This window comes from Ptychodera flava, chromosome 3 (assembly GCF_041260155.1).
Source record: "Ptychodera flava strain L36383 chromosome 3, AS_Pfla_20210202, whole genome shotgun sequence".
NCBI classification, from domain to species: domain Eukaryota; kingdom Metazoa; phylum Hemichordata; class Enteropneusta; family Ptychoderidae; genus Ptychodera; species Ptychodera flava.
Window position 1 is genome coordinate 43,938,998 of NC_091930.1, and position 17,864 is coordinate 43,956,861.

The 17,864-nt window shown below is 35.1% G+C and overlaps 1 protein-coding gene across 1 annotated transcript in view; it reads right to left on the reverse strand.

The window, feature by feature from the left end:
• LOC139130258 (ubiquitin carboxyl-terminal hydrolase 25-like) overlaps positions 1 to 17,864 on the reverse strand; it is a 67,080-nt gene that overhangs the window by 26,253 nt on the left and 22,963 nt on the right. The window contains 1 exon segment of the mRNA XM_070696009.1: positions 14,083 to 17,199. Coding sequence (XP_070552110.1) covers positions 17,006 to 17,199 — 194 coding nt within the window. The 3' untranslated portion in view covers positions 14,083 to 17,005.

Sequence of the window (17,864 nt, forward strand, 5' to 3'; positions counted from 1 at the left end):
CAATGTTGCATTTTGCTATAGCTACTGAAGACGCATTCCCCATGCCACATTACAATTAAAGTAACCGATCAGATTTGACTACTAACAGGGCATTTTACCGCATAAAAGTTTCATTTTATTTTACTTTCCCTTTTTGCATCTGTTCTTTGTCTCTGCGAACACGCAATTTGTACTTGGTAGGGGCGGTAAATAAGCGAGAAACTTTGACAAGGGGGACCAGGCATGTTCAATCATATTAAAACGACTATGACCAGATGCATAACAAGTGAGAATAAAGATATCTAGTGGTTAGAGCAGACGCTTATAAATAGCACATTTAAAAAAATGATACTTTTGTCTTTGTTGAATTTGATGAGTGAAAGGTTTAGGATACAATGTTAGTATTGGTAAATTGTGTGTGGGGCACAAACGAGATGGAAACGGTTACAAATTTGTTGGCACAAGTGTGCAGTTTTTCTTTAATTTAAAATAAACACACGAAAACTTGTGATCACAAAATAAAAGTGCGAAAGTGAAGTTCACTAATTGAATGGAGGTCAAACCCCCTCCCCCCCTAAACGAATGAATTTCGCTTTTTGAACTTCTGCGACAATCTGAGACGGTCCCTAATGCATCAGTGATTGGGAGGGCTGAAAACACCACTGTGAAAATGGCCCCATCCAAGCAAAAATGAACGGGCCATTTTGAAATTCAGTGGGCCCTACAGAAATGGGCCCTACAGTCATGATCAAGTAATTTTCTAATAATTACTATCACGCCTAGAAAATGTAATTTTAACTCACTTTCTGTTTTGTTCATTACACAAGTCATATTGGAGAGAGTAGTAAGGTACAATAAACTTTAAAACACATACATTTAACACAAACACATGTTAACAGAAGTACCCGTAAAAGAAATTGCCAATGGCAATACTTTAAAATTCATCATGTTAATGCAAGCCTGTTTTTCTCTCAGCTCTAGCTGCAATATAGAATGATACCACACTTTTTAATAACATTTGTGTTCATCAAATGCCATTCATCATTTCTTTCATCTAACTCACATCTTCAACAAATTCTTGGCGCTTCTTTTCTTCCCAATTTGAAAATTATGATCACTTATGTGAAATTTGGGTAGACAACGTCTCATATTTTTCCATTTTGAAAATTCTTTGCATACACTTCTTATGCAGCCTGTTCAAGTTGTCATTTAAAAGATAACACTTCCAAGAATCTATATTCTCTGTCTGGTTTCATTCACATACAATAGATATCGGTAACCTATGTTCTATAGCAAATAGCATGAAAACATTTCTTAGATAACAACCATTTTTTTACATTTAAGGTAAAAAATCTGGACACAATTTTCATGGTTTCATGATTTGGTGTTTTCATTATGATTTTCTTGCAAGTAGACAAGTCTATATTGAAACTGTACTGCTGATAATGTGAGTAAAATTCAGATTTGATTCACTTGCCATGAAGCATGTGAATTCTCAGGGTGGAACTAATTTCAAATACTGTAACTTGTTCTTATCAAAATCAAATATTTGTACAAAAAAGGTAACAAAAGTTACATGCTTATAATTCTTTGAGTGCCGATCAAAATTTTAGGGCAAAATTTTATCAATTTTACTATATTTTTGTAGTTTATTGATAATTTTGAACCAAATGGATATCCCATTTCGTTGCATTATAATTTTTGTCAAAATTTTGGAAAAAATCTGAAAAAATGGGTTAACTTGTCACTGAAAAGGGAAAATCGTTGATTCAAACACACAGCTTTTTTCTTGTCAGAATGAAGGATTGCTATCACATGTAAAATGTACACAAAGTTAGATCAAGAATATTTTTGCCTTTCGTGCAGAGTTTGGTCATATGCTTGCTTCTTCAAATTTTGGAATTCTATAACCTTATACATAAAATTAAACCCTCATAACTTTGACCGCCTTCGACTTTTCCTCATTACATGGCCTTAATCACTTGATCCTGGCCTCTACTCAACTGCTTCAAAAATATTTATTTGCTGCCTACGCAAATTTAGGTTGGAAAGCACAGCGGTCTTCAAAAGTACTCATATTTGTGCAGAAAACACATATACAGTTTTGTTTTGGTAGGCCTAACTTTCCAGTGCTGTTTCCCCTCCACAGTCGCTTTTGTATACATTACTGTCTGCTCCTCCAGATTCAAGGTCACTTCCATACTAGAAAAAATATCAAACATTTTGCCTCTTGCCATGTGTTTGCCTCCTGCAGAACATATTTTGCCTTTAACTGCAGTGCTGTAACCTGGTTCTATGTGTTGGACCACTGAGGTCCAAATTTCAGCCAGTTCAGACCACTATGGATACTTACAGCCGTAGTTCTTCAACCAAGGGTTGATTAACTGGGATATAACAGTAAAATATACAAGATCGATGCCTCAGAATTACAGTCCATTAAGCGCACTGTGCTGCTAGCCATCGAGCGAGGTTGGAGTTGGTTACACCATGGAGCTAGAAATATTTCTAGCTCCACAGTTACACCGAATGATATTTACAATGGCGTTCACGCTCTTGAGTGCAGGACATACGAATGTACCGCACACATGGCAAACAATATGTACACAGCATGTGTCGCAAATCTTTTTGATGACAATTAATATTTTACGACAAAAAGAATGATTGTTTTCACGATGTAGTTAATCGATTTCTCAGGCTTATTTTCATAGGGATTTTCACAAAACTTTTAAAGTTTTATAAGTGATTGCTAGGTGTGTACAATTCTTTAAGAACTGTACATTGAAATTTGTTTTGTTTGCACCTCAGAGCGCATTGACTAATAGGTGAGGTGCCAACAAAACGAATTTCAATTTTTCAGTTCAATACGACCATATGCCTTATTCATCTGTCTTCAGGACATGCATCAGTCTCTCCAATTTTTACACAATATTTACAATATTTTGATCCATTCATGCAGCTATATGTAATAAGCTGGGCCACTGTGTGTACTTCTTGTTGCACCATGGACGTACCATAGACAGGTAGACTACAAGATACACATCATGCTTGTTGAAAATATACGTACAGCATATATTCTGTCCTGCACGTGGAAATGTCCGATCTTCCAACCTTTGCTTGTTGTAACCTGCAAAGTTTACACTGTCAGTCTTTAAAACAGTATTGACAGATCGACAATGAGAGCTGAGAGAAATCCAAAGTATAGAAACTGGATAGACATCATCATGAAGCCATATACGTTGTTCAAGACTAACTAGTCTCGTGTATGTAATGCGATAATCTGTACGGGGCATATCCAATAGAACCAGAACTCTGTATTGGATAATGGGAGGGTGATTGAGAATATTTTGCTTGAGGAATATCTTATTGATAAACTATGCAAGCATGTCAGTACTAAAAAGCTGGTACACTGTTTTGCATTACGTTCAACTTTAATACCTACCGTATATCACTTGCATCTCACCATGGACAAAACAAATAACAATGTAGATCATCAATGAAAATTAGCAGAAAATTGTTAATAAATAAAAATAAATACATAATAAATAATTTTGGTATACGGTAGTTCTCTTTTTGGAGGATGTGATGGCCCTGAAAAGGGCCGTTTGGTTTGTGTGTACAATACATGTACATGTACGTACACAATATAAAATTTCAGGCTCAGTTGAACCCAAAGACATCTTTAGGGTCAGTGTCCACATCTGGGTTGGGGAATAGCCGGGACCTCTCCACTGCCTTATTCATCTGTCTTCATGTCTTCATAGACTCTGACATCTTCAGTATCATCTTGCGATGGAGTCGAAGGTACTTCATCACGGAGGACTGGTTTATCTTTTACCAGGACATCACATCACCCATTCTGTCAGTAAACTTGATTTTCAATAATCTGTATAAAATAAAAGCATAGTGTACGTTATTTAAGTTCAATGAAAAGAAAGAGATATGCAAAAGAACTAAAAAATCCAGGCATCTTAGAAATGTAGAATTATAATCTGATTGGCTCAGTGTGTCAGATACACTGTAACAAAAATCTGAAGGTATTCACGGTTTACACTATAAATGACCATATATTCATAAAGTGGTAAATGTCAAATTTAATTCTTACAAAATTCATTCTTCCCCTGGAGTACTTTAAAAGGTAAACAGCAGTTGATGATTAATCTAAGGGTCACCATGACAAATGCTTTCCTCTTTTGACAAATACCCAAATTGTTTTTCTCAATGGTAGAAACACTTTGATTGTTGGAGAACAAAAATGCAAAAGTTTGATTACTGAAAGAAAACCAGAGATAAAGTTACTGACCAGATTAAAATTTCAACGGAAAACAAAAAGCTTACAACACCTCCATAATCCTCTTACAGACTAGAACAGGTAATTCCAGGGATCACGAACAGTGCCTGCATGTGAGTGAGAATGTATGAAGGAGAGATACACTATTGTTTATAGACAGACATGGAAACTAAACAAAGAAGCAGCAAATATTGAATAAGGGAACTTGCACTTTGGCCTATGCACAACAACCAAAAATAAAAAAATCATATATTAGTCAAGTGATATTTTCATTTATTAGCACACATTAGGAGGAGATTTGCACATCGTACTGAAAATCATGGAAGCATTCATTTCTAATAAAGAGAAAATTTGCAAGTAGCCTAAACCATGAACAAAATGCAATACTGAAGAATTTAAAAAGTCAACATTTCAGGAAATATTTAAACCGGGATCTTGGATAGACAACATGGTAACAGAATTGAAACTGTTAAACACAATCTAATAGTTTAACATGGCCTTCAAAATCATCTCTTCAGACTTGTACAAATGTTACAATATGTCACCAAGGTCAAGGGGTTGTTAACACAATACCTTAACTGTTTGATACATTAAAAAAAATACATGGAAATGGTACACAAACAAAATGTTTTATTATAAACGGCATGCAAACAAATTAAATTAAAAGAAATCAGTAAAACAAATAAATCATTTCATGTGATGATTCTGAAAAAAACATGAGTAATAAACAAATGGTAAATAAATTACAATTGATTGATGGCTGACACATCCAACAAGTAAATATCAATCTAGGATTAATGGTCAAACAACTGAAAAAACAGAAACATTAAACAAAAATAAATTTCAATATGGCCAAACACACAAACAACTTAAACAAACAATTATACCTTTGAAGCACTATATTATATTTGAGAATTTTAGATCAAGGATTATTTGAATAATGAACAAGTAAATCCCCATTTACAAAATCAAAAAACAAACTTGAAAATATTACGCACTTCAGGAAAAGGGGGAAAACTAGTAAATAGCAAACAAAATAAAAGTACGGTATTGACAATACAATAAAAAATTCAGCGAAGGTGTGTATTTTAAAATTAAAACAGACATAGGGAGACAAACTTGGCAGGACAGGGAAATTTGGTTGAGGTAGAATTTTCACAAAATAGAACATACAAGTAACAATATAATTTTGTAAGAACTAAAAAATTTGTCTTAGGTTGATATATACCGTACAAATAAAAAATACACAAACACAATCTTTGTACCTGTGATTGAGATCAAATCACAACAAAACAATTTACAACCAGGCCACTCTATCTGTAAAACATGAGCCATCAGCAATACAATGACTTACCTTATGACTAAAAATCACACTTTGATGAATAAAATGCAAACATGTTGCCATGGAAACATGTGAGTTACATAAATTTGTATCAGTTATTGAAGTCAAAACACAAGAAGACAATCTGCAACCTGGCAATTCTTGTCTGTAAAACATCAGCCAATCTGCAATACAATTACTTACCTTATGGACTGAAAATCACATTTCGTCAATAAAATGCAAATATGTAGCCATGGAAACATGTGAGTTACATAGCAATGTAATGAAGTTGTTCCTATAAATGTCCCAATTGTGTTTGTGTAAACAAAAGAACTTTGCATTCAGTCAAAATTTGTGAGATTAGAAAATGTTTGACTTCAGAGAAATTGTAGTTTACAAATTGACCTTTGACCTTTGTTTATGTTTTTGTTTTCCTACTAGGCTATCTGATAAAGGAAAGTGTCCTGGAAGTGTTTGGGAAAGGATCAATGCCGGAACAGTTTAACTGGGCCATGGGAATATACATAAAGAACAACGGTCAATTGGTTATATGTGATGAAGAGAATCATAGAGTTCAGGTTATTGATCCAATCAAACTCTGCTGCGATCTCATCTTACACTTCCATGCATTCCCAAATCCATTTGATCCATGGAATGTCACAGTGGATGAAGACAATGACCAATACTTTATGAGTGATAGAGGGAATGGCCAAGTTGTGGTGAGTTCTGGACAAAGCAAGATTTTAAACTGTTTTGGACGCAAAGAAGGAATTAAACCAACCGGTGTCTGCTTGAGTCCTGATGGTTTTATATTCATTGGTGACTACAAAGGATATGTGAGAAAATATAATAAATCTGGTGAACACATTGCAAGAACTGAAAAAGGACAAGTCAGTCTGCCCTCTGGTCTGATTGTGAATAAGAAATGTATTTTTGTATCAGATTATGGCAGGAATCGTGTTCATGTTTTGAATCACCAGATGCAAAGTATAAGAGACATTGGAAAGGGACACTTAGAGGATCCAATGGGTTTGTGTTTTGATCACCAACAAGATGGCATATATGTTTGTGATTACGGTGGGCAAAGAGTGGTTCACTTCAATTGTGATGGTGAATTTCTCAGCTATAAAGGTCAAGGTCAGTTAGAGAAACCACGTTTCATTGCACTGTGTAAGGATAATCCATACAGATTAGTTGTAACACAGGAATACTGTATTAAACTACTGTATATATAAGCAGACATGACACCACATCATGTCAACTCAGCAGGAATATCTTTAGTGAAATCTACAAATTTTCTGACAAATTTTACACAACTCATTGCAACTGGCAGGCTGCAAATGTGTATTTTTCAAGATAATTTGCATATTTTGCATATTTAATTACAAATTTTTGGATCAAACACAGTTCTCACAGCTGTGTAGAATTTTGGACAGACCATTTCATCTGACGTCCACAATTTAGTAATGTTTTTTAAAAATTTAAGTTGTCTAACAGCAACCTATTGCAATTTTTTGTGAAATATATATGTCAGAATAATTTTTTTACTTTCACAGATGTGTGCATGAGTTTACAGAATCATACATAAAAGCAGACATGACAATATAACATGTCAAGTCTGCAGGTATATTTCTGGTGAAAATCTACAACTTTCAAGACTTATTTTACACAACACAATGCAACCTACACATTATAGTGGAATTTAATCTTTCTGATAATCTTTACATGTTGAGTATTTTGAGACAATTTTGCATCAAAAGGACACTTTACCCTTGTATCTACCGATAGGATAAGATTTCGCTTGAAATTCATCCTCTGTCTTTGTGTTTTCAAATTTTTAAACAAGTGACCAAGCGGCCAATTTAGCTCCGCTGTGTTTATGTAGAAAATAACTATTTTTGACACATGTTGATGAAGAAGATTGGAATCTTTAATAGCTCAATGCAGTGGCCAGAAAAAAGTGGCTAAAATTAGCTGCAAAAATACACATTGAAGATTTCATCATACTTTGAATATATCACATCGGATCATCCCTAAGAACATGTCAACCAAAGGTATATGTTGAGTAGTTTTTTGAGAATAAAGTTTTCTGACCAAAAATGGCAACAATTGCCCCCCAAAATAAAAATTGCAGATTTCATCATAATTTCAAAAGATCAAATTTAGTTCATCTATAGAAACCTGGATACCTATTTCAAAGCTGTTAGACCAGTACTTTTGAGAACCACATTTTTTGACCAAAAATGAAAAAAATTGCCCAAAGAATTAAAATTGCAGATTTCATCATAATTTCAATAAATCTCATTTAGTTCATCTATACAAACTTGTATACCAAATTTCAAAGCTATCAGATGAGTAATTTTGGAAATACACATTTTTTCACCAAAAATGAAAAAAATTGCCCCAAAAATTCAAAATTGCAGATTTCATCATAATTTCAATAAATCTCATTTAGTTCATCTATACAAACCTGTATACCAAATTTCAAAGCTATCAGATGAGTAATTTTGGAAATACACATTTTTTGACCAAAAATGGCAAAAATTGCCCCCAAAATACAAAGTTACAGATTACATCAGAAATTCAATATGTATTACTTAGCTCATCTCTAGAAACCTGTATACCAATTGTTTTCCTACTAGGTTATCCGGTCAAGGAAAGTGTCCTGGAAGTGTTTGGGGAAGGATCAATGCCGGGACAATTTTATGCGGCTGAGGGAATATACATCAAGAACAACGGTCAATGGGTTATATGTGATGATTCAATCATAGAGTTCAGGTTATTGATCCAATCAAACTCTGCTGTGATCTCATCTTACAATTCCATGCATTCCCAAAGCCATTTTATCCGAAGAATGTCACAGTGGATGAAGACAATGACCAATACTTTATGAGTGACCGAGGGAATGGTCAAGTTGTGGTGAGTTCTGGACAAAGCAAGATTTTAAACTGTTTTGGACGCAAAGAAGGAATTGACCCAACCGGTATCTGCTTGAGTCCTGATGGTTTTATATTCATTGGTGACTACAAAGGATATGTGAGAAAATATAATAAATCTGGTGAACACATTGCAAGAACTGAAAAAGGACAAGTCAGTGTTCCCTGGGATCTGATTGTGAATAAGAAATGTATTTTTGTATCAGATATTGACAGGAATTGTGTTCATGTTTTGAATCACCAGATGCAAAGTATAAGAGACATTGGCAAGGGACACTTAGAGAATCCAGTGGGTTTGTGTTTTGATCACCAACAAGATGGCATATATGTTTGTGATCACAATGCGAATAGAGTGGTTCACTTCAATTGTGATGGTGAATTTCTCAGCTATAAAGGTCAAGGTCAGTTAGAGAGACCCCGTTACATTGCACTGTGTAAGGATAATCCACACAGATTAGTTGTAACACAGGAATACTGTATTAAACTACTGTACATATAAGCAGACATGACACCACATCATGTCAACTCTGCAGGGATATCTCTAGTGAAAATCTACAAATTTTCTGACAAATTTTACACAACTCATTGCAACTGGCAGGCTGTAAATGTGTATTTTTTGCTGTCATTTCAACAATTGTTCATATTTACCAGTGAGCACCATTGTACAAGTGGTATAGCCACAAACTGATGAGATCGCTGTACACAAAACACATTGCCATAATTACAAGTTGTCTGTTTTTTTTGTGTACATCATCAGTTTATTGCTATACCACTTGTGAAATGGTGCGTACTGTACCTGGTGTTTTGTTTTGGATAAGACATCATTTTCTCACTTAGACGGACATGTACAGTTATCAACTGTTAAATTGTCATTTTGTTAATTATCCGACAGCAGCCTGTTGCAATCTTTTGTGCACTATTTGTCAGAATAATTTTTGAATTTCACATATGTGTGCATGAGTGTACAGAAACATACATAGAAGCAGACATGACAATATGAAATGTCAAGTCTGCAGGTATATTTCCGGTGAAAATCTACAACTTCAAGTTTTCAGATTAATTTTACCCAACACAATGCAACCGACAAGCTGATTATCTAGAATTTCAGTAACAAAGTGCACAATATTTCATTTTTTTGCATAATTTTGGACAAATATTAAAGTTTTTACTACATGAACGCTAAAATAGTCACCATGACACGGTAGAAGTCTTCTTAACAGTAAATTTCATGCTTCAAAAAAAATTGCCTGACAAGCCGATTGGGTTTGAAACTGTCCGGCGGCCAGATTGTAGCTTGTTGCATGTGTTGATAAAAACGTCCCGAAAAAATGATGATTTTTCACTGAATGTGCGTGCTAAAACGTACCTGATAAATTGCGATACCTGTTAGTGTCCTGTTGTTTATGGATTTCTTCAATCGGCGATAATTTCCACGTTTTAAGTTATTTTTAACGGAGACCAGAGCCCGTGCCCATGCCAACACGCTGCCATGATCTCAAATGAGTTCGCAGTAGGAAATGGTCGCGAGAGGGGCGCTATGACCAATCACGCCATCAGGACTCCAGCTGGAGAATCGAATGCTGCAGTGTATTTGGAGCAATGACTTTGGTGTTCGGTACATTTACGGAGACATTGCTCTCTATTTAAACCACTTGTAAAGTTAAATTTAATTTGAGTGATGAACAAAGTATTCAATCCAGCTGACCCTGAAATGCTATATCCGAAGCTTCACTTAAGGTAGTATGCATCTCGATGTTGAAAGATTTACACTTTTGCTCAAACTTTCCTAAACGAAACTTTCAACCATTCTCTTACCAATTCAACAATCAACAATAAAAATCAGGGGTCACCGTGCAAATTTTTGAACTAGTGAAACAAATTACCCAACATTTTGCTATCCCTGTGTTAACTCTATGGGAAAAAATTAAATTTTTGATTTTCATAAAACTAAGATGGTGAAAATTTTTCTTTCTCCAAGAGCTTTAAAATGAACCCCCACAAGTGGTAGATCAGAAAAGAATTGTAAAAGTTTGAGAGTCCGACTATCTGTCCCCGAGGTGCGATCTACCTTAAGCACAACAGACAAAATTCCTGCAGGTATGTAGTCTTTGTAGTCTTATTATATTACACTGCCAAAAATGTGAGACTACGTTGCTTTCATGTCCAAGACAGTACCATTTAGGAAGTTGGGTGAAGAGAAAATGGAAAAAGAATCTACGACATGTAAGCAGATTCTGTGATATAAGGTCTCAGAGAAAAATAAAGACAGTGAGCAATTATATTTGTTACAACTCAGTGTGATACTATTCTATGGACGACACAAGTGCTTAAGATTTGAAGGCTGTATTTGGTTTTCACATGAAAGAGAATTTTGTGCATTTAAGTACAAGTCACAATACCACGTAGCAAAGTTTATGAACACAAGATGTCTGAATCAGTTGTATAAAGCCAAACTGGCTATAACTGTACGTTTTATTTCACCAGATATCATCTAGATTTTCTTTGCCTTGCACAAATAAATGCAATTTGTAAGGCCGTGTCAGTTGTGAAATGAACACTAGGTAGACTTCAAACGGCAGACATTCTTTTTAGATGCAAAATGTATGACACCACATACAGTAATAAAACAAGCATAATCAAGTTTCAGTACTAAATTTGTGTGTGTTTTAAGGTAATATGCACCTCGAAAGGGAAAGACCTAAACTTTTGCTCTAACTTTCCTCAAGGAATCTTTCAATCATTCTCTTTCAAAATAAAGAATAAAAATAGGGGGTCCCCGTGCAAATTTTGGTACTAGAGAAACAAATTACACAAGATTTACCGATGTTAGAAATTCAAAATGGCCGCCATCCCTGTGTTAACTCTATGGAGAAAAATAAAAATTTTCGAATTTCGAAAAACTAAGCCGGTCAAAAGTTTTCTTTCACCAAGAGCTTTAAATGAACCCCCGAATGTGGTATATCAGAAGAGAATTGTAAAAGTTTGAGAGTCTAAATGTCTGTCCCCGAGGTGCGTTCTACCTTAAATAAGTCATGTAGTTTCCCAACTTCCAGCAAAGCTGTATGCCAACAATTGGTGGAAAACTCCAAGAAATGATGGATCAAGATTATTCTCGCTGATGAAATCTTTGTCGATCCTCATAGGTCAATTTATGTCTTTCTCTGCGTTAATTATGATGTGGGGCACACAGCAAAAGGAGTTGTTTAGCTCTATTTTGATTACCATCTGCACATTTGCATTTCCCATTTTGCCATGGTTATGTGTGGAAACTGAGAATATGTAACACTCAATTCTCAGATTTACTTTTGAAATCTCTTTTGAAATCTCTAACCTGACAACAGTTTTGAAATCAACAATCTGTGTCTGATATTTAACCCAACACAGCATATATTGCTCAAAATCACTTTGTCTGCAAAGATTTTGTAATTGTCATTATATATTTTGATAACCGTGACATATTCTCTAGCTTCAAATGTGATATTACATAAAGTGGTTTCAAGTTTTTATCATACCAAAACATGTTTTATACTGTGAATATGTACCCTCTTAATCCTTTAATTAAACTATTGAACTATAGAGTCTCTGCTTTTTGAAAATATATAGTATCATTACTGTATGAGGGGCTTTGCATGTCATCTTTGATACAACAAAATATATTGCTTTGAATAACGTGTGCTGGTTAAAGGGGCAATCCTCAATCTCTGGTTCTCGCGCTACTGATAGTTAATATTGACTGTTATACGATTTTAGTCCTTTGTTGTCCTTTGAAAGTTATGCACCGTACAGTTTGTTCAAAGAAGCCGCTGATAGAAACCTGTCCCTTTTAATACAACACCACCGTAAATTATTCTAATTTTGTTGTGTCAGAATTTGAGGGCAAAGGCAATGTTTAATAGGCTGCCCTCATGCTTTCACTTACAGAATGAACATGTTCAACCAACACAAAGACTGCAAACAAGATTATGTACTTAAAAAGCCAAAACAATTTTTATTTCAGTTTTAACTTTGACGTGATTCTACTTGATAAGAACGAAGTCAGAAAAACATAGGGCCAAAGTCCTGAAGCTACTATAGACATGGATACAAAATTAAGTATTTCCTGACTGTATGAAATTATCTCACTTAGGTCATCCTAGGGATGTAAACCAAATATTAAAGCTGTCTGACCAGCGGTTTTGAAAAAACAAGCGACTCAACAGTTGACAGCGCTCTGCTGTGTTATGTAGAGAATAACCTTTTGTGACACATGTATTGATGAAGAAGGTGGATATCTTTGATAGCTCATTTCAGGATGGCCTGACCAAAAATGGAAAAAAATTCTGTAAAAATACAGATTTGCATATTTCATCAGACTATAACAGCAAATAAACGAGAGTTAATTACATTCTAATAAAAGTAAACAAGACTTGCTTAAATCAAGATTTACGTCATAAAAAAACAGCATATCTGTCAGGTTATAAAGAATCTTGAGCTTGTTATCTTTTAATATCAGTATTTTCATCCTACTAACCAAGCACATTTTAACTTTCAAATTAACATTGTAAGTAAGTTCTGTTGAATAAGTTGAGACTGTACGTACTCAGAGAAAGCACACTGAAGAGACAAATGTTTGAAACTTAAGAAGTTCAAGGTCATCAAAAGCATTACAAGGAATCATGTTACACTTTCATTGCACTGTTTACACAGATTGCATAATTGCTATAAATAGCACGAGGAATCTTACAGCCAAGCTTTACCATAAAAACCCTATCACTTTGACCACTCTTTTAATTGACCACTCTATTTTTTTCCTCAAAAAGTAATCTTATTTTATCCTTACCAAGTCAAGTTATGGAAATTAGAACTTCTCTATCTCTATTTATTTGACCACCCTATCATGACAAACTATTATGAGCAATTTCTTTTAGATAACATAAATGGTGGTTCAGAATATATCAAAGTTGGGATTCAGGAAAGTTGCCTTTACATGTTTTAATCCTCAATTCACGATGAACTGTCAAAAAAGTTGAACTTTCTGATAATTCCACACTAAAATTATTTTGGCTTTGATGATTTCCTAATTAATTCAATTATTTAAAATTATATTAATTATTTTTTTCTGGGTGAATTGATAGGGTTTATACAGTACAAGTCAAACTTTGACCAAAAATGACAAAAAAATTCCTTAAAAATACACATTTGCATATTTCATCACAATTTGAACAAATCTAAGTTGGGTTATCCCTAGGGAGCTGTATACCAAATAACAAAGCTGTCTGACCAGCGGTTATGAAGAAGAAGATTTTTTACCAAAAACACCTTTTTTGGCATTAATTTGCCTATTTTCAACAATATCAAAAAATTAAAAAAAATAGTTTCTCAAAATCATATTTTTCATCTACTCAACAAATATCAAATCAGTAAGTACTGCGGTTCTAAAGATATTTGAGTGGACGGACGCCTCACAAACGGACATACATACATACATACATACATACAGACTGACGACGGACGCCGGACGGATACCCATCCCAATAGCTTCTATAGACTATAGTCTATAGTAGCTAAAAACAAAAAACAAAACTGATATTCTGAGTGCCATTAACATGCTGCATGCACTCACAATGAACAGAATGAATACATTTAGTGTCTATTTACAATAGGAAAAAAAATGTTGGGATATACAAGAAAACAATACATTAAAATAAAACAAGGTCTTACAGCTAAAAGAAAGGGTCATCACAGGAGAGAAGTTTCTCACTGGAGCAATGATAGAATCTCCTGACAGACCTTGTTAATAGCGACAACATGAAGAGATTCGCTGTAAATTTGGGGAATTTTGAATGAAAACAGCAACTATGCGTGTGTGATTTTGTCCAAGTCTGAATGTTGTGGAACACCAAACCTCTGCTGTGGCTTGTTTGTTTTTCAGTTTTTACCGGAAAAGCAAAAAAAAAAAAAAAAAAAAAAAAAAAAAAAGAAAAAAAAAAAGTTTTTCAAAATGACAACTGCAAAAGAAGAGAAGGACTTTAAAATTGAATCTTCCATTATAGAGCAGTCTTGAAAGGTATACAGTCACCTGTAATCTAAATATGCCCATATATGGTCAAAGGGGCGTTCCTTGGTATTCAAAATGCCCATGTGAGGGCACTGTTTTTAAACAGCGGCCACCTGCTTAAAATCTGTGATTGGTTAGATTTTCTCTTTCCATGGTAACTGTGGCAAAATTGGAACAGGTGACAGTATACCTTTAATAGCGACGTGTGTCCATGGATAGATAAAGCAAATCTGTCTCTACACCATTATATCATTGATATCTGATGTAATACTGAAAAAAGGCCAGAATGGATTTTGCATAACAAACGAGCTTGACCGCTGGCTTTACAAACACCATATCATCATCTTTCAGCACATGTCACTGTCTAAAACAAACCAAATGCAGGGGAAAATTTCCCATCGCTTGTTCTTTTGAAAATACATGATTGCACTGGTACCAAACTTTATAACTATGGCAAGAGAGTAATTTTCTGTAATGACATTGTACATAGATGATCCAACATATGGTTGCAATGATATGATTTTTTTCAGGAAAACATAAATGATAAGGAGAGTTTGTTACAATCCACTCTTAAGGTAGAATGTGCCTCGGCAAAGATATTTGAGCTCTCAAATTTTCACAATTCTTTTCTGATCAACCACTTGTTGGGGTTCATTTTAATGCTCTTGGTGTACAAAACGTTTTCACTGTCTTAGTAAATCCAAAATCGAAAAAGTTAATTTCCTCCACAGAGTTAACACAGGGATGGCGGCCATTTTGAATTTCAAATCTGGGCAAATCTCGGGTAATTTGTTTCTCTACTACCAAAATTTTAACATTGATCCCTGATTTTTATCCTTAATTTTGGAAAAGAATGGCTGAAAGATTCCTTGAGGAAAATTTGAGCAAAAATTTAAGGCTTTCACTTTCTAGGCCCATACTGCCTTAAATAGATTTGCCTCCCTTTCTCATGACATGTTATTTGCAGCTACGAACAGCGATGACGGTAACATGATTATTTGCAAACAATTGCTGGCCTGGAGTGCATACATACTATCGTGATGATATTTTTATACAACATGGGTTGTAACCAGACAATAATGATTTACAAGTAACAAGTGGATACTATCAAATTTGACCCAGAATTATTGCTGTCTAATTATGAGTGTGAACTCGATCAATCATTAAAACAAATGTGACCATCAGACAGGAGGTCTGCATAATAACAGTTATAGGACATTATTTTTAGTTTGATCGACCGATTTTAGTCTTGGTATGATACATGTATGATATGATGTGTGTGAAGAGAGACCGGGAATGCGACACCTGCTCGAGATGTGAAGGTTGGTGCAATTGGTTATTGCTGGGATTGCGTGACAGTCAACGTAATGATCACCACCTTGCTGACTTGTTTTTGTGGTGTTTGGGTCCCTGCATCAACATGGGAACTACTTCCAAACGCATAACTGACGCATTCTGTGTTCAAAAATAGACATGGTATTAGACCCCATGATGTTCTGGAAAGGATATACCATAGCCAGGCCATAAAGATATTTTCTGTGAGCTTTCACCATATTAAGTTGGGCAGTAAATGCATGCCATGTAATGGGACTTTTGTCAAAGACTATTCTAATGTAAAGGTATAAGACAGCCTTCCTTTAAGCCTGCATCATGTGAGAGAAATAATTGAACAAAATTTCATTAAAGGGTTTTTGCTCAGCCAATTAACTCTCGTGTGCAGGATATCTTTCATGAGATTTCTTGTTTGAGCAATTGCGAAAAATAGCCAGTATTTCTGATCTTTTTCTTTGCGAGCAAAAAATCCTCACTGTGTGCGCCAGAGACAGAAATATTCCTGATGTCTTTTTCATTAAAGTGCATTCCTAGAAATCACAGACTAGTACGAATGAAGCCCCATATATTGAAAACAACAATTCCTCAACAAGTTGTACACTGGCTGAGTAAAAGTATTTGAAGTTAATGAAGGGAGGGTGTTCTTTCTTGTGCTGTGTTACAATGGGGCAGATAGAAGGTATAAAACAACTTACTTTTAATATCTGAATTTTTTTTTTCAAAATGATAATTAGGCCCTCTGTATTTGTCTCCATCTCACTTGTTACAGCAAGCATAAAAAAAACTTCATCGCTTACCCCTAATTGGCTGAACGACACCATTTTACAAAATATCGGTACTTTACAATTGCGTCCACAGTACAACGATCCGTACTGCTGTGCTGATGCAAACAACATAGCGAAATGAATGTGTCAAAAATAACCAACAGAATTTAGTGATAAATGTTATAATACAAAACGTTCAGCATTGTGACTCTATTTCAACGATGATAACATGTTAAATAAGTCCCTGCCTGCATCTTTATCCAAGTTATTCCTATCCCTATATAATCAAGTTCTCCGTAGGTATTGAATTGTCCCCCAGAATCCCATCATACAGGATGTCTGCTACTGCTACGATGTAGACGGCTTTCCATTTGGGTTGTAAACACCGCTCTGAAGAACCACCTCCATGACCTCGGCGTATCTCTCCCCGAGGTCGTGCGACTTCCGCAACCGTGACATTGTCGGCGTCTTCAGAGTGCAGGCGTCGGCGGAGACGTCGATGAGTTTTGGTAAGAAGTCCTGGAACTTCTCCTGGAGGGATGCTGTGATCAAGAAATAAACAGAATTTGTATTATTGGATGGAGACATTTCGTTCTTATCAATACTGACAACTGGGTAGATGAGTGAAGACAGCTGATGATTGGTTGGACTCAGTGATGTCACAATAATATGACAAACATGTCTTTTTCTGATATTTAACACTGACATAACTTCACGATCAAAAGGTTCTTGTGATATCAGAAAATGGGAATGTTTGTCGTTGAGAAGCAAAACCTTTGCCTAGACCCTATACATCGCTTACGGCCTCTGTGCCTCCGACCCAACAGAGGGGTCGGAGGCACGGAGGCCGTTGTAACCTCCACAAATGTAATAATCTCCACAAATGTAATATCAACCACAATTGTAATAAAATCAACCACTAATGTAATAAAATGGTCAACCATTGATGTAACAACCAGCAACCACAAATGTAATAAACAAATTAACCATAAATGTAATAAAACTCAACCATAAATGTAATAAACTTGAACTTGCATATGTGATCATTTGTTTATCAATGCCGTGAGTATAACTTTAATAAGACTTGTATAATGTTATTGCGTACTTTCCTGAAACTAGGTTTCTTTCCGAAACACAGAATATAATACTTTGAGAACGCTATCAGAAAAACGGCGAGGTAATGATCAAACCGTTAGATAATGGATGT